This window comes from Pelecanus crispus, chromosome 6, assembly GCF_030463565.1.
Source record: "Pelecanus crispus isolate bPelCri1 chromosome 6, bPelCri1.pri, whole genome shotgun sequence".
Taxonomy (NCBI): Eukaryota; Metazoa; Chordata; class Aves; order Pelecaniformes; family Pelecanidae; genus Pelecanus; species Pelecanus crispus.
The window spans coordinates 6,923,313-6,949,791 of NC_134648.1; the positions used below are offsets into that span (position 1 = coordinate 6,923,313).

General features: G+C 36.9%; 1 protein-coding gene across 1 annotated transcript in view; it reads left to right on the top strand.

Annotated features, from left to right (window-relative positions):
- The window catches only part of LOC104029296 (leucine zipper protein 2), a 117,144-nt gene that overhangs the window by 65,456 nt on the left and 25,209 nt on the right, over nucleotides 1–26,479 (top strand). Inside the window, exons 8-9 of the mRNA XM_075712385.1 lie at nucleotides 5,814–5,888; nucleotides 9,931–10,095. Of these exons, the coding sequence (XP_075568500.1) occupies nucleotides 5,814–5,888; nucleotides 9,931–10,095 (240 nt within the window). The remainder of the gene's footprint in view (nucleotides 1–5,813; nucleotides 5,889–9,930; nucleotides 10,096–26,479) is intronic.

A 26,479-nucleotide genomic window follows, 5' to 3' on the forward strand; every position in this document is an offset into this window, starting at 1 on the left:
AGCACCACCACCCCCTCCCCCAAACCCACCAAAGAACCAAACTACAACAACAAAAAAAGCCATCACCATTTATCTTATCTTCCACACTGACATACTGTATAAAGTTTCTGGGAAAGAAATGCTAAAAGGCCTTTTAAAAAAACATTTTTTGGCTGCACTAATGAGGGTACAGTATTTGTAATAGCTATACAGCCATGCAGCCCCATCACCCACCTGACCTGAAACTTGACCCTTAATTATTCTGGGGGTGGAATTCATATCCCACTATTAACGTGGAATAGATGTGGGATCAAATAAGACTGGAATGTTAAGGTGGGTACCACTGCCTCTGTCCTCCCTCTGACCCAGACAGCACAGACAGCGTTTGATCATACTAAGGAGTCCTGTTTCTGGGACTTCTCAGGAGGAAATAGGATTTTTTTTTTTTTTTTCCCCAACAAGTCATTGTGCATGGAAATAGGATCATAGCCTGGTTTTGCTGCCTTGTGCCTTCAGGAAAAGTCTAGTGACTCACCTCATGGGTAAGAAGCTTTAGGTTTTATCTGACTCCTGAGAAGAAATGGGAGGACATGGAGGAGCAAATGTCTGTGGAAAAGCCTGTGGACTATTCAGGTTTGGGAAGAAAGTTCAGATCTCCCTTTTCAGAGTAAAATACCAATAAGAACACCTAAAAGAGTTGTATTTGGAGCTTATTTCTGAAGTACCACATTGTTATCAGCAATACATAGTCCAACGGTAATTTATTGATTGTATTTACGTGGGTATGTTTGCCCCAAGAAGAATCATTGAAAGGATAAATTTTTTAGAACAAACAAAAGTTATAACTTCTCCAAAGGTACACAAAAGACCATTAGTGAATGCTTTTTTTCCTTCTAATGTGACTAAGGAAGTGAGAAGTGTAAAGCTTCTACCCACTGATTTTCAGATTACAAAACTTCTCTTCCCCCCAGCTTTGTTGCTTCTGTGTGACTTTGAGGCACATGAACATCTCAACTACCTATATTATATTGATATGATATTTATAAATTCTTAAAAATTCAAGAATCCTTGAATGTCATCCCAAAGACATGTAGTCATTGCCTTCACTTTATTTTTGGCTGGCCGAGCCCAGGGAGTTGTGGTGAATGGAGTTAAGTCCAGCTGGTGACCAGTCACAAGCGGTGTTCCCCAGGGCTCTGTTTTGGGGCCAGCCTTGTTTAATATCTTTATCAATGATCTGGATGAGAGGATTGAGTGCACCCTCAGTAAGTTTGCAGATTACACCAAACTGGGTGGGAGTGTCGATCTGCTGGAGGGTAGGATGGCCCTGCAGAGGGACCTGGACAGGCTGGACCGATGGGCCGAGGCCAGCTGTATGAGGTTTAACAAGGCCAAGTGCTGGGTCCTGCACTTGGGTCACAACAACCCCATGCAACGCTACAGGCTTGGGGACGAGTGGCTGGAAAGCTGCCTGGCCGAAAAGGACCTGGGGGTGTTGGTAGACAGCCATCTGAACATGAGCCAGCAGTGTGCCCAGGTGGCCAAGAAGGCCAACAGCATCCTGGCTTGTATCAGGAATAGTGTGGCCAGCAGGAGCAGGGAGGTGATTGTCCCCCTGTACTCAGCACTGGTGAGGCCGCACCTGGAATAGTGTGTCCAGTTTTGGGCCCCTCACTACAAGAAAGACATTGAGGTGCTGGAGCATGTCCAGAGAAGGGCAGCGAAGCTGGTGAAGGGTCTGGAGCACAGGTCTTATGAGGAGCGGCTGAGGGAACTGGGGTTGTTTAGCCTAGAGAAGAGGAGGCTGAGGGGAGACGTTATCACTCTCTACAACTACCTGAAAGGAGGGTGTAGTGAGGTGGCTGTTGGTCTCTTCTCCCAAGTAGTTAGTGATAGGACAAGAGGAAATGGGCTTAAGCTGCATCAGGGGAGGTTTAGATTGGATATTAGGAAAAATTTCTTCAGGGAAAGGGTAGTCAAGCATTGGAAGAGGCTTCCCAGAGAGGTGGTGGAGTCACCATCCCTGGAAGTGTTCAAAAAATGGGTAGATGTGGCATTCTGGGACATGGTTTAGTGGGCATGGTGGTGTGTGGTTGTTGCTTGGACTTGATGATCTTAGAGATCCTTCCCAATCTTACTGATTCATAGTTTTTACTTTCATTAGCAATAGTCCAGCCACCAAGCCAGGAAACATGAAATTGCTACTCTCCCCTTAATTGGTTTAGTGGTGGACTTGGTAATGTTATGTTAATGGTTGGACTGGATGATCTTAAAGGTCTTTTCCAACCTAAATGATTCTATGATTCTGTGATTTATATGCAGGAATTCTTTCTGGTCTGAATTACTCATTATAAAAAAATTCTGTGTCAATTTGGGTTTCTCTCTATGTACTTGAAATCAGACTAGTCTTTTTGGTTTTTATATTTATGGCTGGAAGAATTTAAATATGGGCATTTAGTATAATACGATTCACAGTGAGTAAAGATAAGTATATTCATTTACGTGAGTTAGAAAAGTGTACTTCACTGGCAGTAATTGCTCAGTGCACTCTTTCAGAGGATGAAAAAATGATTTATCTCACTGTTTCCTCTGTAAGACCTGATTCTAGAAGAGAATCTACAAGAGATTGCCTAAGAGAAACTTACTATTTTTAAGTTTTTCTAGACTATGCTTTTTAAAGGCACTTTACTCCTTATCAAAATTGGCTTTGTATAGTCCTACTGGTATTTTGTCCTTTTTCTTTATTCGGTATCCAAGCCACATTAATTGCATTAAGCTCCCTAAAAAAACTTCTAAATTAAAACAGCAGTGAAACTGTTGCAATATGAATTTAACCTTGATGGATAAAAATTTTCAGGAAAAAAAAATTGATTATTTTGCAGTTTTGGGACTAAGTTGTAAATAAATATCACTACCTTCAAGTGAGTGGTTCATCAAAAATGCATTTATAATGCCAGGATTTTATTCTCACTTGATGTCAGTTGGATTGATATCACTGGCCTATTGGCTCAGTAATCTATGAAATAAAATCAATATACATGAAATTTACAGAAAAAGTCCATCAAAATATGACAATATTACCAAAAATAAGAGTAAGACTTGATAAATGATGCATTCAGAAAGACTTTAATAAAACATAAGAGCCTGTCCTTGGGAAGAAAACCTTTTAACCATTAACTGAAAATATTTTCCTTGACATGAGCAGTATTGTTACAATATATTAATTCTTTCTAATGGCAGGCAGCAATTAAAGAAATTAAACACTTTTCCTCTAATTCGCGTTTCATTGAGTACAATGTGTTAATATAGGGCCAGACATTCCCCTGCAAGGAAAGAAGCAGCAGTCACCTGTAACCACTGTTACCTGCTTCCCTGTCAACCACCCAGATTTTCAGATGCCTACATAATGCATGTGTTGAAGAAAACCGGACATCCTGAAATTCATAGCTTTAGCTCTGGTATTCCGCCGATTTAAACTGTAACACAGATGGTGCTGAATGGAGAAGTTGCCTACTTGTCTGGCCCGCACCATGTGGCAATCCATCATCTTCCGTGTGATTCTAATCCTTTAGCAATGCACGCCATCAGAGATGCCGTCCTGGCCTCTCATTTATCATGTAAACGTTATTTTGTATAATTTCCTTTTTAACGGCAGTTCAAATGACTTAATTATATGTTTTTCAAATCTTGGTTCTCATTAATTGAAAAAGTATTAATTTGTATAACTGTAGTCTAAAAATATTTTAATGAGTAGCAATAATTAAAATGTTAATGACGTGAGAAATTACTTAGTCTAGTTCTAGTATCTAATGAGAACTGTCTCTGCGTCAGCTTAATATTCAGTCTTTCAAACATGGACTTGGGACCATGTTTATTGTGAGTGATTATGTGCTATATTTAGGAACAAATGCAAATGTTACTGAACTGTAAAAAAATTCTCATATGTTAGTTAAGTTTTTTTCTCTAATAAGCCAGTGGTAAGTCAAGTTAAATTTTGTTAAATTTTAATGAAATGAAAGGATTCTTTCTGTACTGGATGCTCTGTTGACAGACTGAGGAACTGAACCAGTGGTCCAATCTGTGTGTTCTGTGTGACAGTGACTGCTATCAGGTGTAAGCAACGTAACGCAGTGGAAATTGGGGACTGCATTCACAAGAGACTTCCCTGCCTCTGAGCGAGCAGTTGACTTCTGCTTTGAAGCAAGATTGCCTAATCGTACATGGTTTTGACTAATGAAACTGTGGCTGCTCTGATAAATCCACAGATAAATGCCTAGTCCTGTTTTAAAATGCGACTAAGTAGTTCTTTACATGAGCAGGGCACTGAAAATGCCAGGCTTTTGTCATTTTATCAGCCAGTACAGTCTATGCCTAATGCTAATAAACATCACTTGAGGTATCTGCTGAGGACTGCTGGCTTGCCTAAGCTAGTACACATCAGCTATGATGCATGCTGGCAGTACTGTCGTCCCAAAACAGAGACCATGTTAACCATGTTTTGTGGGGTTTATGCTAAACAGCATTTATGTTGTGCTATGCTACAGTCAGCAGTCATGAAAAGTCTGGCAAGCAAATAGTATCTGGCTGGGGATGAATTTCAGAAACCTGGTGAGCGTGGGGTGGTGCTGAAGGAAAGGGTGCTTGTAAATATTGGGTCAAAATTAATATGTGTTGCTCTTCAACTGAGAAATGCGAACTTGAACCAATCATTCTGTGCATTATCTAATCAGAATTTCAGAGAGAAAGGACCACTGGTTAGTCCAGTGTCTTTCTCTGTGGTTCCCTTCATAAACAGGGAAAACAACTACTGGGCAGTTTTTGCAAATACAACAGTAAAAGAAAACTGTAGCTTATTCCTTTTGGTTGCACAGTAATGTGCTATTAATGACAGGGCTGAGAACTGCAGGAATCCAGAAGCTCCTACTTCCCTAAAATGGAAAGTTTTTGCAGAGAATATATTTCCCTAAAGTGGGCAGTCTGAGTATCTCTAGCTCCTAGGAAAGGGGAGAGAAAATCATTGTCTTGCTTTTAAATCCTCAGTAAATAATCTCGTGAACCTTGCACTCAATACATTGCATATACATTGTAAAAAGCCAGATATCCTCCTGAAGGACTATGCAGGAGAATAATGTTATGTCGTATAAAACGCCAACCCTCCTTCCACAATGGGTGCAGACTGCTTGCCTGACCCTGACTTCAAATGCAAATCTCCCCAAATGCTTTCTCACTCTGTAGTTGCATAACTAGCTATTCTTGTGAGTTTTCCTTTTATATCTCCAGGGAAGGAGATGGAGAAACAAATCTGGAGCTAACCCCTTGTATACCAGCAGATAGTAGCATTTCATAACGTCTCTACATGCATGCATGAACGTTCGGGTGTTTTCTAATTTCTCTGTTTGTGCCAAGTTACGTTAATGTTAGCATCTCAATGTTTAAAACTACAAAATAGTGTTTCAAATTACAAACAGAAGTCAGATAAATAAACAAAATAATAAAAACCGTTGGAATACTTTGAATTTTCTAGAAGGATATTATGGCATGATTCTAAATACTTTATAGTATGGAATAACTTTTGCTGCTGACATTGAAATTAGAGTAAACTTGCATTCACATAAACAGAGCAGATTTGAGCCCAGTTCCCACATAAAAATACACTTTTTCTCAGGGAAAAAAAAATCCCTTGGGGCCTGGCCATCTTGCAAGCAATTCTGACCCAATTCATATATATTACTTGTAAAATTTATATCCTTTCGTCTCTCACAGGCATTGCATAAAAAATTATGGGAAAAAATGCATTGTAGATTGCATCAGCTTTTTCTTCTTTATTCCCACAGGCACAACAGCTAACAGATCTGGAGCAAAAACTAGCAGTTGCAAAAGATGAATTGGAAAAGGCAGCCCTTGACAAAGTAAGAAGTGTAATGTAATGTAAGCATGTTTATCAGCTGTGAATGTTTCAGTGTAATTTGACAAAAACAAATGGAAGTCTTTCAAAGATTTAGATGCATACTTAATTGCATGTACCTGGGTGTAACGTTGCTGAAGTCAGTGGAACTAATTATGATGCATGAAGTTAAGTACAGCTGCAAAGTTATTTTTAAAAGGAGGGCAATCAAATCAGAAAGAAACACCTCAAAAACCCGCAGAAAGCCAAATGTTACAATTCTTTATGTGCAAACGTACACTAAGGAGAATATGTCTGTAACTGATAATGATTTTTATCTGAGATTTAGTTGTAGTTCCAAGTAGGATGCAGTAGAGAAATGGGTCAGTCTCTTGTTAGGGTGGGACTGATGTGACAGAGCTAACTCTTCTGTGGGCAGAGGTGCCCCCTCAGGACAGGGGCAAATCAGGACACGTTCACTCCTGTCAGCTGTGCAACAGGGGAACTTTATTCTAGATTTAGGGTAGCTGGGAAGAAAATACCATGCAATAGGGAAGCCGTTTATCAGAAAGGAAAAAACTTCAATACGCTATCAAAGACTACTTTTTTGGTTTGGTTTTCTAGTATTTTGAGGTTCCAGTAGACATCAAAAAAAAAGTATGCCCCTTGCACTAAAGCATTTTCATTTAATCTTTAATATTGCAATCACTGAAATCATCCTCTTGACTGAGGATTTGCATCCAGCATTGCAAAGTGTCATCTATATAAGCAGTGCTTACAATAGCATTATCCAAACCTGTGTCTCTGGTAATATATCACGCGTTTCTTGTTAGTACACTGAACTGAACTGTTACACGTATTAATTAAAAATTAACCGTGTTCCTCTTTTGCATGTATAATACTCAGATGTGGTCTCTCACTAGTGCCAGTATACTGTCTGTGGCAATGGCAAGAGAGCAAAGCTTGCAGTAAATATCTTCTAAAGGCAGTTATTCATTATAATGCAGACAGTTGTGGAGGAGAAAGCAAAGAACATTTGACATCAGGAACTTTTAATGAGAATGCTATTAAGGGATTTGGTCAGCAAATTAAAAGAGAATTTGCAGCATACCCAACTGACTTCTCTGACCCTCTGTTTCTTTCCTATTAAATATTACAGAATTTTAATTCAGGGCTTAGTTATGGTTCCATAGGCTTAGCAGAAGCCCAGTGTCGTCATCTTGCAAATCATCATTGAGAGAGTCTTTGGATGGCATCATTGCTTACATGCTATAAAAATGCAGTGGAAACGGCAAGCAGGAGCAAAAAAAACAGTGCAAATGAAAGAAAAAGACAAAGTTCATGCCAGTGAGAATTGTGAGACAGTTTTATGAGACTAGAAATACCCGTGTTGGACTAGTTCTAACTGCAGAGTAATAAGACCCTTTAAGTTGTAGGTACGTTTTTCCCCTGGTTAAGAGCTTTTCTGTATGAACCATGAACTGAAAAGAGTTAGAGATGGCCAATGGTCTGTCCACGTCTTCAGTGAAGACTTGACCTTAACTGTTTTGACAATGTTAGCACACATAGTGTCAGCTGAAGGAATGGAAGCAATGTGTAAAGCAATGTGCATTTTTGGAACATGGCCTGTATTTGAAATGAATAAATGAGTGATCAAATCTCAAACTGTGCCTATAAATAGGCATTAATTTGTATCTTTCTTTTGGGAGGGTATCAGTCTTTCCTATTAAATATTAGCTTGTGCTGACAGTGGACTTAGTGTCTCTCCTAAGTCTGTTCACACTACAGCACTTTTGTAGTTCCCATGATAGACCCTTGGAAGACTGACAGATTTTGCATTACCGCAGCCCAAATCACTCTATATTGAATCCAACCACATGACAAGAGTATAAACAGATCTGTGAAACCTGAAGATGTGTCATATGTTCACACATGTATTTTGACCAGCAAGCAGCCTATTTTAACCACAATTACATCTATGCAAGGTTATTGAGAACTTCGTCAAACTACATCCCTGGTTCCAATAGTGTTTCCTTAAGTTGTACTCTTGTGCTGCCCATTTATACATCTCCTATCAGCAAAGTCAAAATTGAATTTTGCTACCCACAGGATGAAAACAAAATAACCTATTCTGCTTTTACCTTTGGAATGGCAAGATGGCTGCCCGTAGCCAAGGCAGGACAAGCAGGGGATGGCAGGGCTGGGAGATGAGAGGATGAGAAATTATCCAGAGGAATTTCCAGACAGGAGGAGTGTGGTTTCAGATCAGCGTGATTTGCAGGGAGCACTAGGGTCATATAGTGCTATAATGGCCGAGTCTGTGTCTTCAAGCAAAATTAGACAGTCTGCTACCTCTGCCAGTTTGGAGTCAGCTTATTTTGACTATGTCAAATGGTGATTTATGTTCTTTGTGCAGTGACTTCTTGAAAAGGTAGGGGAAAAGACATATTACATGAAAAGAAGTATGCTAAGATCTTCTGTTGTCAATTAGAAATTAGAAGATCCCTGAGTCAGATGGATAAAGTAATCCTTTCCCTTATACACTGCCATTAGGTCGGTGACATATCAGTCTGATTCGAGGTTCATACATTTTCCTAAGTAGTTATTCATACAAAGTGCTGTCCTCTTTAATGATAATCTAGCACTCCACTGAACACGGCTTAAGGGAAAGACATTCAATTTTGTCTGTTTGCAAACAAAACAAACTCCATTCCATCTCCTATTCCTTTGATTTTTCCTTATTGTGCTGTGCATTAATTGTCTTTTTATGGTTGTCTTTGACCTTACCATTGAAATGTACCCTACTAACTGGTTTTGTTTGTTTATTTTTAAAGAAACATTCAGATTTGCCCAGTTATGAGATATATTCCCTGGTTTCAGTTCAGTGGAAGTGTGTTATCTGACGTAAAACACGGAATATTTGTCAGGTTCTAAAAAACACTTGTTCAGCGAATAAACTAAAATAAGGTGGTGTATACTGAATACCATTGCTTAGGATTCATATAACTGTGAAATATTTTTATATTGTGTAGATAATCTTTCACATACATAGTATGTAGTGTGTAATATGTTACATATACATATATTTTCCATTAACTTTTGCATGGTATACTTCACAATCCTTGATTTGTGGATCTTCAAAAAAAAATCTTCGAAGGTCAAAATGTGCTTATGTAGCCTGTATTTATAGGCACATTCTTAAAGAATAAGAGCAAGATTATTTTTTTAAGGTCAAATGCTGCCTAACTTGATCTGAAACGAGTATAAGGAAGTTACCTCAATATCTAACGTTTGACTTGTAAATGACTTGCTGTAGTGGAGCAAAGATTTAAAATGAGATTTCCTCAGTGCCATAGTTATCTCACTGTTCTTACTGTCTCAGCTTATTTCAGTGACAGACTGCTATTTTCATTAATACATCTATCTGTATTTCTGTGAGTAACATAGCAGTGTCCTAACATGAGTTGCAAGCACTTCACCACTAAAAGTTTTCATTCGGCTTCATGGACAGTAATGAATCTGAACAATCATATTCCTAACAGCTGGAAAGTTCTATGGTTTATTTACTGTACAGTGCAACAGCATAATGTGTGCATGTATGTTCACGAGGGAGGTTATCTTTCTGTTGGATTAAAAGAAAACTTTGTAACCTGTGGAGATACACTAATTGTTCTGAACATTATAAACAAAATTGCTTGCGAAGTTTGTGTCTCTGCAATACTTGTGAATATCTCCTTCTCCTATTATATGTAGAAGTCTGAACACTGTATTGTATTTTTGTTTCTTCTGAGATTAAATAATATTTAATTATTTGCAATAATCAACGTAGATAAAACTGCATGGAGGAAAGGGAAGAGTGCAATGACTTTCTAAGCAGATTGGTGTGTAATGCACAGTAACCTAATCGTATAAAAAAAACCCCTGCTTTAAAGTGCCTTAATGTCTTCCATTAATAAGAAAAAACAGCAGCTGCTCATAAATGTTTGGTTTAATGCAGAGAGAGAAAGCAAGCAATTTTGTCCATAAGAACACATCTTAGAGAACTGATGATTTCTTATTTTCCCCAGGAGTCACAGCTGAAAGCTCTAAAGGAGACCGTGCAGCTTTGCCTGTCTTCTGTTCTGCACAATCAGCCTCCCGCTACGAATCTAATGCCTTCAAAACCGGCTGAGAAGCTGACATCCCCAGTTACAAAGGGCTCAAAAGTTCCATTTCAAATGGCAAGCACCAAGGTATGGTTTCTCTCTCAGTTTTTATTTTTTTAAACATCTTTGAAAGTTTGTCCTGTAAGAGCATTAAACTGGAACTAAGGAGGATTTTAAATTCATTGAAAGATTAGGATGAATTTTGAGGATAATTCTAAGCCTGTTTGTGATGTCAATAAATTTTTTTGAAAGTTGGGAAGCAGCTACTTTTTTTGCTGAGGAACAAAATTTTGTCTTATCACTTGCTAAATGGACCATGTCTGCATAACCAATCTACAAGGAAGATGGATTTGCATCTAAAATAAGCGAGGGTGCTAATTCATAGGATTATTTACCTGTCAGGCACTGATAGTGAGTTTGTGGTAATAAAACAGTAAGACAGTTTTTGCTTATTGTGGTTTTTTTAGTGAAAAAGAGTGATACAAAACCATAAAATAGCCTGGGACACCCAAATTTGCCAAAAGAACTATGGAATTGGTGATAGGCCATAGGGAATATTCCAATCATGCAAGATGGGAAGGGCAGTTTAGGAGAAAGCATGAGAAAAAAAATTGATGAAAAATGTTTTGATTCTGTAGATTCAAGCATTTTAATACAGTCAGGATTTACAGTGATTAACAACTGTCCTGGTAATTTTCATCTCCAGGGTTGCATTTTGCTCATGTATTCAACTGATTCAATAGATCTAGAAGAAATCTGTGCTTTCAATTAAAAAGGAAGTTTTACAGAAGCATGACTGAAGGAGACTTTAATGTCCTCCTTATATTGCAGAACTCTTTCCTGAAATATAAATAGGAATTGCTAACTCATAGCCGGCTTGTAATTTTTATACGGCAGCTGTTGATATTCACTGTTAGTAGAGAGGCTGAAGCCAAAAATTAGTAATCTTTCTGTATGTAATTAAAATTGAAATATAATTTCAGAAAGCAGAATATAATTATAAAACTGGATCTCACATTGCTACTCTTACAATAATGATTGTTGGTTCCTTAATAACTGTTTTATAGGAAGAAACCTTCATTCCCTAAAATTATTACCTCTGGAAACAAAGCACCGTGCTAATTAATAGCAGCACATGGGGATATTAGTGCTCATTTAGATTAAGATCGCTGGTTCTATGTTCTGCAGGAGAGTGGACTCTTCTTTGTAGGTCATGCAGACTGAGCTTCTGGGATCTCAGGAGCGCATTTTTCCTAATTAATGTGGCTGTAGAATTGCCTGGCTTGTTCTCATTGTCCTCTTCAGGTTGTAAGTGTTTGTGCCTCTGTCATGAAAGCAGAGGTGTACTGAAGGATACGGCCCGACAAACCTCTGTGCCTGTGTTTAAGATTGGTATAGGGTCAGAGCCTTTGAAGCGTTTGAGGTGTCCTTGGTTTTATGGGTATTACTGTAGTGCAACGAAGGAAATGGGAATACGGTGTAGAGATCAGAATTAGATTTTTGACATTTGACTGAAACACAGCATACTCTTCCTTTTTTTTTCCGTGATCATACAGATTTTGTGTTTAATGTTCCTGTTTGTAAAATGTGTCAGTATTTCCGTGCTCCAGCCTTTTGAGAACCAGCACTTAGTCCTCTGTATCCAAAAGTGCTTGAATAAGTTATACTGCCTCTTTAATAGACATTGCTCACATTTCTCTGCACTTGGCATATGCCACGAAAACGTCTGAGAAAATAACGGTCTGCAATCCTGTTCTTCCACACACTGACATCTCATTATTATAAATCTGTGCATTATCTGTGATTATAAAACCACTGAAATCTGCTACTGTGAAATAGGTTGTCAAAGAATCATAGTCAGTCCAGAATTATACCCTCTGCACTTAAGCTGTATTATAGAAGGCTTTTTTTTATAATGACATCCATTCTTATGTATCTTTTCTTTGGCTTTTTCGTCCTCTTACAAACCAGCTAACTCTAACTACAGATGGATAGCTTTTTTTTTTTATTATTAGATTTGCATAAACTTTTTGATATAGCAGGCTAGTCTTTTTAGGTGAATATAAATGTGTGTGATTACTTAAATATGTTTTTGTATGTAAAAATGGGAACTTCAGATGAGCAGCACTTACGCATCTTGTCATGTCTGATAAGCAGCAGTTTCGCCTTCAGGAAAGAAATGATGATTTGTCTGGTAAATATCTTATTTCAAAGATACTGTCATCCATCCTAAAAATTGCTTTCTAAAAATGTCAAACTTATTTTAAATGCATTGAAGAGTACATCATACACTGTATGATACCTCTGTCACTTGGGGACAATCATCCCTGGGATTGGGGTGCTCCCTGCTTAAAAAAAAAAAAAGGTGCAAATAAATAGGTTGTCTGTTTGTATTCATAATTGGTAACCATAATACCTGAGTGCTTGTTAGGGAAGATATTTAGCACAAGAACATGGTGTAGAAAGGATAATTAGGAAAGCAAATTGCCAAATTTCTTGGGAAGGTTCATTTAAAAACTGATTTCCTGGTGTCGTATTTTGGTCTTTCTAGAGAATGTGATGTAAAAGAAGCATAAATCAGGTTTAAAAAATCAGTGCAAATCAGCGCGTAGAAGTGCCTGAATCAGTGCAAAAAAGTTGTTCTGGATAGCTCCGTAATTTGGAAGAGTGGGTAATAATAGGAAATTCTTACATTTAAATCATAGAAAGTTCCCTTAAAGTGGTGAAAAGCAGTATCAGTCTGAGGTGCATTTTGTCACGTCTTGGATGAGTTAATATTTACAATTTACAAGAACATAAAATACAGAATTTACCATTTGAATTGGCACTAATAGTTCAGACCAAAACCATTTTACATGTCATGTACCTGTCATAACACCATACTGGTGCTGAAAGCATTGACCATTACAAATGGATTTAGGGCTTTGTTCGTACAACTTCAATGACACTGACAACTAAAACCAAGCATAACCAGAGGGCTGATCATTAATCCTGAGCTATGAGGTCTTTAACTTTCTGGATTGTTGACAATTATTTTTATTATACAGTTTCTTTTGCACTGTAATGTCACAGCAATAGTCATACTGTGTTCTGCCAGTGGAAAATGCTTCCAAGCTAGTTGAGAGCTGTCAGATCTGGCTTTTGTTGTAGCAATTTCCTTGCCTCATTCCCATTACAGAGGTGATGAGGAAAGAGAAAAATGAAGAGAAAGGAGAAGGACTGAAACGCCACTTTCTTTTTTTAATCTCCAGATGAGTGCCTAAGGACCTGGGTACTTAAAGAGTATTGTTAATGGATGGAAACTGTAACATTTACTAGGCTACTTGCTGTGGGAAGTGTGGGCTGGTATAAGCCGTGAATCAGAGCACTAGTACTGACTTCCTATTGAGGCATTTTCTGCACTTACTGTATCTCAGCATAACAGAAAAATCTGTGAATTTCTATGGAGTTAGTAGATGGAATGCATTCTTACTCCATTTGTTTTAATTCCTCTTTCTGAAAAAGATTAACATTATACCCTATTTAAAAAAATATATATGTAATAATAGCTATCATTCCAATGTCTTTGGGTATGCAGTGTAAAGATACCTGTGCTCCAAATGCAACAAAATAAGTTTTAGTAACACTGTGGAAAATTAATGGCAAATCAAAATCAGAAGTGAAACAGAGGAAAAGTCTGTTGCCAGTAGCGAGGTTGAGTACACAAATGATGGGGAATATGGTGATACAGATACCAGAATAATAGTGACTAGTTTGCTCCATAGCGTTTTTGCCTAATGCAAAAGCATTGTCTCATGCATTTCCCAAATGAATTCCTTCATTATAAATGCCCTGTGGTTTGTGTATTTTGTGAACTGCACTATTTTAAGAGTGGAAATACACATGAATTTCAAACTGTGAAGAACAACGCTCCCTCCCATATTGTATGTAGCGTAGGTGGAAAGACCACCTATGAATGCCACTTCAGTGTCCTCGTCTTGGTGGAGGAAATACAGGCTGAATAAGAATGAGAACTATCCTTTTGTAGAAATGTATAGTGCAGACTGAAAGGGGAACTGCCGCTCCATTTTTAAAAGATTTAAAGATCTCACAAGAAAAATGCATCGCTTTTGTGGTAAAAACTGCTGCAAGGAGCCATTGCCTCTGCCTCGCGTATATTGTGAGTATTGTGGACTCCAGCGTACATTGATCAGTGTAAAAATTCAGAAAAGTTAAAGTACTGTGGGCCATCCTCCTCTCCTTTTTATCTCCTTCCTATTTGGAAGTAAGTACTTCATTCATTCCCCATCAAAGTAAGCTTGGGGAACTTTGTATCTTTGTTAACCCTAAGGAAGTGTTCTTGTTGGAGCAGGAATGAGGAGAGCTTGTGAGACTGTTCAAAGAAGATACAAGTCTGGAAAGTTGGTCAAGAAACAAAGCAGACTCTGAAAAGCATTTTGAAATGGCCATATAGGAAATTAAGAGGCTGAGTTTTCTCTGTTGGTACAGAAATAATGTATTTAGGTTACATTTAAGCTCACAGTTATTCTGAGCATCTCCTACAGACACAGAGCAAGGCTGCTGAAAAAATACAATGGTCGTTGTGTCAAGAGTCTTAGCTTCTTCACTAATCAGGGGTTTTGAAATTTTTTTAAAAACCTATTTATAAAGGATCTATGATTTACCTGGGAAGCCAGAATATATCTTAGGCTCTAAACCTTATCCATTTCATTCTACAAAAGTAGAAATAATTGACATAAATATTTATGTAAAATAATAATATAATAATGATTTGTACTAAATATTGGTTATACAATTATTATCATATTACTGATAATACTGTAGGATATTGTAATTATAGAATTGACTAGAAATTTGAAAACCATTATAGTTATATGTGTACATTTCTTCAAATTATACATACACACCTTGAAGGAATGAAGAAATGTTTAGGATGTGTAGGCTGGACCCAATCCATATTCATGAAGACTGAACAAAGTTTTTTTTTTTTTTAACTGTCTTTTAAGAGTGTTTTTGTAGATCCTAGAAAACTAACAGAATAGCTTCAGATTAATGAAAAATTAACTAGGTGAATGTAGCAATATATCATCTCATCTCTTTCCCTTTGTAGGTCAAGAAAGAAACCTAAATCAGGATAAATTACTTAAGGAAATAATTTCTGTTTTCTAAAATCAGATCTATTACTGTTCATATACTTTATCATAATATTCCAGTATAAATGAAGGTTCTGATGCTTTGAACAAAGTAATTGCAAATCCTTTGCTCAAGAACCTATGAAACAACACAAGTATGATTATGGACTTATTTTTTTTCCTTATAGGAAAGATTAAGATGGTGAAAGCTTTTCTAATGTGTCTGATTATCTTTACTCAGGGTGACCTCTGCATAACATGATGAAAACACAACTTAGAAGTTATTTCTCTTTAGGCATTATATTTCAAACTGATACGGCATTATGTCAGTAAGCACCCCAAATCTTGTGTGTAATAACCCCGCCCCAGAGACTGGAAGATGGGCAAATGGACTTCTGAAAAATAGAAGATGCTAGGCTGAATTTAAAAAGATGTTAGTGAAATGAATTGGATATCTGAAATTCACAATATGTATACGCCTTTTGGTAACACAGTCTCTGTTTTGTGGACTTGAAAAGAACAAAGCTTTAAAATGTAAAATATTTGTGACTCTTCTTTTCCAGTTTTCCATTGCTACGTAATTCCTCGTTGTTGCCTGAATCATTCTCTTCATCTGTCTGGTATTTCAGACCATGAGGGCAGAGGAAGGCTCTACTAGTCAGATTTTTTCCTCTATTTCCCTTCTTTCTCTCATTCTCCTGTTCTTTGTTGCTAACTACTCCTCATTTCTCCTACCTTACAACTTTTCAGCATCATTCTGTCTAGCTAAGTATTCCCTTCTGACATCTATTCCTTCCTTAAACTTAACAATAATAAATTTCACTAAGCTGTTTCTTTTCCTATAAAATAAGCATTCAGATCTCAGAGAGCAGTGCGTTCAGTGTTGTCTGAGGCAGCTTTGTGAAAGGGTCTGTTTCTGGAAGATGGTAAAATATAAGGTTAGACTTGAAACAATGATGGGTTTTAAACAAAAAATTAAGTCTGTTTTGTTCCCTGTGATGGTAAATGAAAATTCTATGTAGTTGTGAAAAACACATAGAGCAGAACTTTTCATTTAATTGAACTCCAGGAGAATACAAACCCAAACAGATACAGCATGGTGTGCTTGGAGTTATTTGGAAATTAATTGTGTGCTCACAATTGGGGGGGGAGGGGGGGGGAAAGGTGTGTATCCTCACAACTTTATCAGAGGAAACCGAGATTGACCCTGAGGGCAAAAAACACAATAACTGTGGTCAGGTCTAAGTAGACAGCAAGAGCATTGAGGGCAGTGAATAGATTTGTGCTCCATTAAAGCCTTAGGAAGTCTGCCTCTGTGGTACCTCAGTGCTTTTCTACTTTTGTTGCCTCAAACTTTGCTTCTGCCAGAGTTAATGAGATCTCACTGACACCTGCAGTTTCAGTGACCTGTAGATCATTGCATTCAGCACAGGGATTGGAAAACCGTAATTAAGAAAAGAAAAAGGCAATTACTAAATGCAGACTCAGCCACATTTTGTAATACACAGTAATGACATACAATCATATAACCCTTTCCTAATGCATAAACATTATGGGAATAAAATAGCATTGAAAAATGACAGTATCCATTGTTTTAGAGTTTAATTTCAAAGAGAGTAAGGAACATGTGTCTGCTTCTAAGGTACTTACCATAGAAATCTCAGGTACTATGAGTACCTGTAAGGCTAATGTAGTAAGAAATTTGTTTTTAAAAAGATAAAAGGTAATTTAATTGCAGAAGCATGACTAGCATGACTTATTTCTTCATGTAAGTCTCTCCTGTTCTGCTTTTTGTAGCTCTCTTTGGGCTTACAGACTTTTACTCTCATTAAGATCAACTAGAAGCCAACCATAGTTTTGTATTATTGTTAATGATGATTCATAAGATTATGCCAACTCTTCCTCATATCTTTTATTTCCAGAATTTCCTTCAGATCGAGTCTGGTTTTGCTGTTGCCTCAGAAGGCTTCCACAGAACTTTTTCTGCCCCTTTTTCTTCAGTGACTAATTTTTAATAAAATTTTATTACATGCTGGAAAACATTTAACACCAGAGATCATTAAATTGAAAGCTGAAGCTCTTTGCTTTTATTACTTACTTTAAAGAGGTCTTCATTATTAGCACATTATCTTGATAGTAAATCAGTTTCAGAGGTTTTTTCAACTGAGTATCATCAAGGGAAATTGGAAAAAAAGCACCTGGCATCTCTTATTTAGTCCATAACCTGAAAACAATATCATTCTCCTTCAAGTTTTAGTGACACTATCTTTATAATTATCTTCATTTCATTAACTATTTGACCTCACTCCTCTTTGTTACAGAGTGTAAGTAGCTGGACTGGCCCATTACCGTAGGGTTCAACTCTGACATTAGCAATGGGCTAATGGGCTGAAGAGGTAACTGGTAACCATTTATTACTGCACTTTTTTTGGCTGTTAACTGCAGGTCAGTGTGCCTGTGTATGAAAAATACTCCAAAGTCTCACTCCAAATACTCTCTTTTTTAATTAGTGTCTTTACTTACCAGATGTTTCTATAAAGTCTCCCACAACCTAGTGCATAATATGTCTCAAAAATACTGTGGGTTACAGTGGTTGAAAAGGGATATGAGTATATCAAATTTAAATGTCTTAAGGGATGTTTTAAATCACGTCAAAAAACCCTATTGTTAGGTATGGCTAATGGGCTTGCATGGACCTGGGGATTAGCACATCGCAGCTTACATCCATCTTCTGAAAGTCTCCTTCAGCCTAAAACCAGGCCCCCATGCTGGAGCAGCCTCAGGCTTGCTGTGATATTCAGCAGCTTTCTGGACAAGCTTACTTGTCTGAAAGAGAAGATCCCCTTAATTACTTGTCAGATGTTATTATTTTAGAGATATCTTTCCTCACCTACTGATATCTCATATCAAGTGATGGTTTTTTTAAATGTTTCTTCACCCCCACCTCCCACTCCCCCCGTGACAGTGGAGATGATCGGGGAAATGTACAGTATTTCTAATTTTAGTTAAAGTTGTGTTTAGCAGAAAAATAGTAACACATTGTTTTATCTTGTGACTTTCCTAGCTGACATGTTTGTTACATGTTCTGTTAAAAAATATGCGGATGTGAGCAATGAAAACGAAACTGAATTTATGTGCCTTTGCAGTTGCACATTAGTAAACCTATTTTAAGATTTGTTAGTATTAGCACTTTTTTTCTACTGATGTTACATGTAAAAGAAGACACGAAATGTGTGGAGAATCTAATTCATCATTTTAAGTGGCTTACAAACTTGAATATAATTGTGCAAGTACTCCTAAGGGAATGTTGCTACCCAAAGATATACTAAAGATTCATTTGAAAATTATTAATGCAGGTATCCTGCGTACAATATGTATTATTAATGTACTGTTACAAAGTTTCACTTGATATGTATATAGTGGATATAGATATCACTTTTGGAGCCAGAAGGGAAACCTTAGAGATAAGTGATCTTTTTCTTTGATTTGAGCAAAGACGTGATTTGGAAATTATTCACAAAGAAAATACTGATTGACTGCACATTTTGGCCATTAGTAGGAATTTTCTAGCAATTTGATTAAAAACATTGTGTGGAATCATAAAGCGTAAGAAATGCATAATGGACTAGTGATAAACCCAAGGCATTCAAGTTCCATTTAGTCTTGAGTAATTTCGGAAATCACCTACTGGCCTACACCTGTAGTCTCATCATCTTCCAGAACTGTTAAGCTCCCCTTTATTCTACATTTATTAGTTTATGTTAAAATAATAATAAATAAAATGTAAAATAAAAAATAAAATGGTATTTTATTGTCAATGAGAAAACATAGTCTGAAGCAATGTGGTCTCATATGATGGAAAAGCAGACATTCAGTTAAAACAAAAACAATTTTAGTATCAAGCCTATATTTGTTCAAATCCTTAAATATAATCCCAAAGTTAAATACATGGTGCTTAAATTCAGTGTTTGAAGGCATGAAAAATGGAGTCAAATAATAAATGGCTATCAAATCTTTTTTATTGCTAAATATTTTGAGGTAGTTTACAGATTATTTATGGAATCCTATTTCTCGTATCTTTTGAAAAATAATAGTCCTCATCTCTGTTGATGGAACTGTGGTTATGATAATAATCGTATTGTCACGTATTTTTTAGTAAGAACAACTGTATTTATAAGAAGGGACTTAAACAGATAACTGGAAGCAAACAGTTTATTTTGGAACAGCTTCCTCTACCAGGATTCCTACTTTTTCTTAAATCAGTAAGAAAACGTCTTTTAAGGCACGCTTGGGGAGAAAAGTCAAAGTCTCAAAAGGAAAAGCATTTCTCCAAGTGACCTCATTTATGAAACTCAGCTCATGGTTCAGAAGGGTTCCAGCTTCACCGAGTTCATCCTCCTGGGGTCTGTAACTCTTCCCGGGTTGGGCATCTTTGGCTTTGTCTTCCTGAAAATACAGATGTTCATGTCTGTGACTGTAACTTCAGTAGCTGCTTTTTGTTCATCTGGGAAGACTGTAATTGCCTATAAAACATATTCTGAAAGTGTGTATTATTGCTGCTCTGAAGTGTAAGAAGTGTTATACAATGTTCATTATCCCACAGCTAATTGCTTTTTCCTTTGTGATGGCTGTAAGAAAATCAAGACTGTTATTGAAGGAATGTGTTTATTTGGTTGTTTCAGTTTCTTAAGTATTATAACATCAAAAAAAACCCACCTTAATCTGCTTAAGTATCTTAACAGTTTCATAAAAGAAAGGTTTTTTATTTTCTCCTCTGTAGTGAAGGATAGCCTGTTTTAAAACTTTAGAAATGGTGGAAGAATGAAGAGAGGTAGAAAGTATATTTATATGTAGGTGTACCCTTGAGTATATACCCATCTCTCTGGCCATCCTTGAACTTTGCATACTACAAAATCATAGGTATTTGAACTTGCCTGCTCTATAAGAAAAAATGATGGTAAAATTTAGCTATTATTAAGTGAATGTGAGATTGTAGGTTTAGATATAATGTAATATAGGTACTTGACTTGTATAAACATATTAACAAGTTTTTTCTCTAATAACACTATATGTGTGATGATCCAACAAAACCTTCTATTTATCAAACTTAATTCTATTTCCTTTTCTTGTTGTTTTAGCTACAAAGACATTTACAATAGACATATAGAGTTACTGCTAAACAAATGCTTATTAGAAGAAATTTGAAGTAAAATGATCTGTATCAAGTGAGCTAGTTGCATTCCAGCATTAGACATAAGTGTTCATGAGTAACTAGGCCACTCAAAAAATAGACTTCTGCTGTCTACCCCCAGTCTCTGATACCATGTTGGAGTAATATTTTGGCATCAGTGAAAGTTTCTTTACACTGTGAATTTATTGTATTGTCATACACACTAAGGACAGAAGAAACCCTTGGGGACATCTGGTCTCACCTGGCATAATATTTGCCACAATGGTTTTCTATAAAAATGTTGATGTATAGCTTGAAGATTTTATTCTACCAGTTTACCGATTGTATAAAAACTCCCTAATAATGCTTTCATCCATGTCTTCAATACCAGAAATTCAGCAAAAAGGAGTTATAAACACAACTCAGACCTTCTTTCCTGTCTTATTGTGATCCAGTGTAACTGAAGTCCAGATTCTGCCTGTTCTTACATGGACATTCATTAGAAGAAAAAACCTAGGTAACTCTCCCGCTCCTTCTGTAATCCATAGTTCAGCTAGGAAGAATTATAATTGCCCCTTATTCTCTATTACCCTTAAGTGTATTTTGGTTTTTAGATATTAGATAAAAGAGCTGAACAGACAAAATCTAGAGCAGGACAGTAAATTTCATTACTCAATAATTCAGCATCTGACATATTGTATCATCATTGCTGAATGCTCCTAGAAGCATTCTGCTGCTCTGAGGAAAATGCCACTGGAGGCTCTAGGACTTTGCTGTCCAGTCCATTATTATTTATTATTTAAATTGGACTAATGTGAGTTAAGCTTTTTCCAAATACATGGAATGATGCATTTTGTAGTTTTAAGAGCCTGCATGAAAACGTCTTTCCCTGTCAAGCCAATATATCATGAGCGACTCCAGTGCAGCCCTGGCAAATTACATACTGGCATGTAATCTAGGCAGCAGCCCAAAATGGTGAAGAAAAAGGACACAGCTAAGCACATGACATACTACTTAGACAAAAGTTACTAGGAAAAAATGCGATTAAAGAAACGATGTGGAAACAAATCCATGCATTATTAAACGGTATATCCAGCAGCTGCCTCTTTCCCTTGTAAATCCTGCTTGGTCTCTACTATGAAGATGGCCACCATCTTGATGAAATTTGGATTTAGGCTACCTTTCATTATTCTAAATTATTTGCTATAGGAATCATTAGGCAAAGCATCAAAAATTATGGAAAGCTTTGAAAAGTAGGGATGTCAAAACTTAAGCTCTTCTAATTATAGTCCTTTTTTAATTTTCTTTTTTCATTTCAGATTTTATAATGACAACTACCTGCTTAATATTTCACCAATCACTTTATGCAGAGGTTCCTAGGAGTCCTAGGTGATTATGTGTATTTTGTAGAATGGTTTTATAAACACTTTGTATTTATGGGAATACAAATATACATCTTGGATATTTATAATTAGTCAGAAAATACACTTTCTTACCCTCCAGAACAGAAGTGCTATAAGGTACAGATAATGGCATTTGTCATGGCTGAATTTACGTACAAGTACTGCTACGCTGTTTATTTAGGCATCCTAATACTAACATGACCGTGTAACAGTCAGTTTGGAAATACGTGATGGCATTCTAGCAGGAATGAATTTTCTGCAGTTTTAGTACCCTTCAAATATTGAGTAGAAGGGGGCCGAAGTATGTAATTCTTAGTATACTGGCATAACTGTAGAGAACAGGAAGGAGCTTACAATTTTTGTTTTTCTTTTCATAAATTTGTTCCCATTACAGTAATAAAGTACAAACAATAACCCCAGCTGTCTTTAATTTAGCTGTCCTGAGCATCCAGCACAGTCCAGCTTCAGCTCATAGAACAGACAGCAGAAACAGCTGAAGAAGAGCTAGCAGCCTCGCTGGTTTAAAGCAAACTGCCTACCCCCAGCGACATGGCACTCAGTATTTTCTGATTCTCCTTGCTTTGTAGGCAGATTCTGCAGCCTTTGCTCATTCTTGGCTTGTTTGGGTTTTTTAAGGATTTTTCCAGTAGTTAGCTACTTGATTAGAAAAGCTCTCAACAAGAATGTAGATGAATGTTTGTAATATCAGCAGACCCGTGAGGGACATACGGCCCCATGTGCCAGGAACAGGTAATAAACGATGCCTGTAAGTACAACTAAATAGCTCACAGGCAATAAAGGGATGAATTCCTTTCTACATAGGAAAGCTTCCCTATATTTTAATTAAACAGTGCAATAAAAAACTCAATGTATTTCTAAAATGCACATTCTTTGATAGAAGCATACGTGTCAAGCAGACCTGGGAGTTATAACGCAAAAAACAACAGTATAACATCTTTTCCCTGTTTCCCCTGTTGCCATTGCCTCCTCTGCCCCTGGTATTGCCGACATTGTTGTTAGTGCTTCTACTCTCTTTAAAGAACTCAAATTAAAACGTAGCTGCAAAGTGCATCTACAACCTCAACACTCATCCCCATCTCTAAACATCTGTGGAATACTTAAAAGATTTTTGCCTAAATTCTTTAGTTGCTTGACTCCATTTTACGGTGACAATACTTTAAGTGCATGAAGCATGGGCTCATTTAATGATTTGAACTTTTTATTTATCACCTGTGCTAAACTGTATCTCGTGATATGAAGTCCAGAAGTACTTACTATATTTCTTTCCTGTTTATTCTTGAAAATACAGGATTTCTACTACAACTTCTTGTCACAAATTCTGCCATGAAGGAATGTCTGTAATTGAAATATCAAACACTAGGTTAAACTGAAATTATTTGGGCTTTGAACAGACTGCTGATTCTTTATTTTTGTATTGCAAGGTCATATTCTTGGTCCAAAGTAAAGATTGTCTGTTGGAGTTACCCAGATCTGTCACCAATCAAGTACAATTAGAATGAAAATGCCAACATTTACACATGTGTTTATACAGAGATAAGTTTATTACTATATGCACCTATAGTGATTTTATATTATTTTCTCTTTTCTGATCAAATAGTCTGCCTTCCAATAACCACTGAAGGTTCACAATCCATTCTGCTGTGCTTGTATACAAGCGGGTTCTTCTGTGCCTCTACAGTAAGCAACATCAGTGATTCACGCAGAGACCAAAGAAAATCTGTCCCACGGCCAACAACAAACTTGTCATGAGTTTTTGTTCATAGTTTATCTGGCAGAAAAAGTTAATAAGAGGAAAATTTATTTGGTCATTGTTACTAATACTCATATTGTGAAACTGTTTTAATCAACGAATGTCAATGAGATGCCTCATCTCTGGGTCAGAATTCTCTTAGCTGCTCATTGAATCCAGCACAGAAGAGCAACAAAATGTATTTTCTGATGGGATTGTCATTGCTTATACAGGCAGTTGCTCAAATTTATTCAGTTACCTGAAGAAAATCTACATTCATATTTAGCAGATAGTCTAGTCACAACAAAAAAGTGCTAAATACAAACAGATGAACAGATTGTATTTCATCTGACACATCTCCAAATATAAAATTTGCTTGATCTTGGCTTACTGTGAGAGCCTGCGTTGAATGAAAAAAGGATGGGTGATTCAGGGAATTATGGGGAAGAAAAAAAAAAAAGCCCATGTAGAAGTGTGGAAAGAAGTGAAATAATCTTGATAATGTAACGCTGGGAGAGAAACCTTTTAGCTTTAAGGGTGCCTTTGAATTCAGATGGCTAAGAATTGCATAATTCGGAAGAAAGCTTATATGAAAGCTTGGGTTTATTGTAAACTCTTTTGCATATGAAACAATCAATGTGGAGCTATAGAATAACTCATCACTGAAGCAATGTGAATAGGATAAGGAGTAAATCCTTCATGACTGTCAGGCAGCGCACTTGTACTGGCTGACAACTTGGCCTAAGTTGTCACTGATCCAGCATGGGTGTATTATCTGTAGAGAGAAAGAGCTGTTCTCTCCTGCTTTGTGCTGTACGTTGTGTCCTTGCTCCTGCCATTCAGGGCTTCTAAGGGAGGGCCAATAACCAAAGGAAACCTGCCCCCCTGTTCTTACAAGGGTAGGAAAATAAAAATTGAAGGTAGTCCTTTCTTATATTTAGCAGTTTTATTCTGCAAAATACTGGCAGAATATTCGTGAAGTGCTGAAGTAGACACTTGCAGGTGTATCGCATACCTTTCCAATGCGGTTTCTTCAACCAGTGTCCCTCTGTTTTTTGTGTCTTAGAGTGTATGGCACCAGTATGAAGAAATAAGAAAACCTTTTGGATTAAATCTAGTTTCACAACACAGGATTCTGATGTTTTGCACCATATCCATACACATCTGTAAATGCTGTCCCTACTAAAAGAAGTGTAACCAAAATCCACCATACCTATTCTTAAGCTTTGAGAATGCTACTCTTCACTCACAAGTTTTCCCATGGAGGATGGGTATATATGACTATTACATGTTTTTAGAAGTCCAAGTCTTGGTCCTTGTGCTCATTATTTACTAAGGAAACGTGTTGAAAATTGATTACAGCCCTCATGATTTTTTTTCTTGTTGAGAACACAATTTGCGATGTTCCTTTTCCGTGTACTCCACAGCCCTTTGAATGTAAGGGATTCTTTGAATAATTTACACTAAAACCAGAAGTAGTCTGACAGCATGTGGAAGCATCTTGTATGCAATCAAAACTACAGGTGTGTTCTATCCACTCGGAATTTTTCCCTTTCTGACATTTTATTCCTTTATTTTAAAAATTCAGTGAGATTTCCAGTTGTTTTAGAATAGCTACAATTGATTGGGTCTTATATTGTGGTTTTGGATAATTTTCTGATTTTAGACTCATTCTGAAGATGCATTAGAACTGCACAGTCCTTGAACATAGTCCTTTCTTGATAGCACATATTACAGAAACATAGTCCAGATTCTCAGCTGATTTGTTTCTATATCTATGCTGATTCATATCAGTCTTTCTCTGGTTATTTCTTTATTAATACTAAGGATCTGAGTCGAAATACCACATGATTCTACCAACTCTCAAGTCATTGTGCAGGTTTAGGTCTCACTGGGAGCAGAGTGGAAGAACTGTTACACTTCTGACACTGATCAGCTGAAAGTGTGGGTACAGAAGAAGCAACACTTGATTTGTCTGTACGCAAGATGACTTCATCATTGCTGTTGTTTCCTTTTGAAAGTTGGAAAGGAGATATTTAGTATCTTTGGTAGCATGTCACACTCATCAGTTTTTGCAGAGTTTAGCCAATTGTTTTCTGTTGTTTATTCATTTTAAATTGCTGTACTATTGAATGAATACCAAAGGCATGCAGGATGATACAGTGACTATAGAGTACCTTACAAATTAATTAATTACATCTTGGCATCATCTGCTGTCCGGTAAGTTACAGACACCAGAGTACGGAGCAGTACTCTGAGCTGGAGTATGTCTAGCTCAGTACTTGGGCTAGAACTTGAGCTCAGTTGTGCAGATGTTAACCTTGAGGGCACCAACTGCCTTCCTCTCAATTTCCAGTTGTGAATGTAATATCCTAGTTTGGATCATCATGAAGTTTAGCACAGCTGTAGTTCCAAATTATGGGACGTTTGAAAAAAATACATGCGAATTGGTGATTCCATGGTTCATCTTCCTTCGTGGTTCTGTCATGATGTGGCAGAGCACTGGCCTAGAGAACTGCAAAGACAGAAAGAAAAGGTTAATGTCTAACTCCCACTGCAAATCAAGTGGGAGGAAAAAGTGAAAACCCAAAATCTCAAATGCATGATTTTAAGATTGCTTAAAATTGTTTCAAGGTGAATTTAGAGCCAAAAATAGCAGAAGCACATCAGCTAGCTTTTGTCTGAAGTAATCTACAAAAAAAAGTTACTGACTTGCATAAAAATTCTGTTGAAAGGCAGTCAAGTGGTTACATAAGTGCCAAAAGCAATTAAACTTGGTCAGGGTGACCCTTCATCCTCAAACAATAACATTGTGCCTAGATATTTACAGTATATTCAGCGTACTATATCACACAGGCTGATCTGAGATCTCCAGTCGCAGCAAGCAAGCATAAATCTCTATTAGGAAGACATTAAAAAACCAGCTTGTCTCCAGATACATCGTTTAGAGATTAAAATGTATGTATTATTTATTGATGAAGTTTTGGTGGTTGGTTTTTTTTCTCAAAGTGCTAGG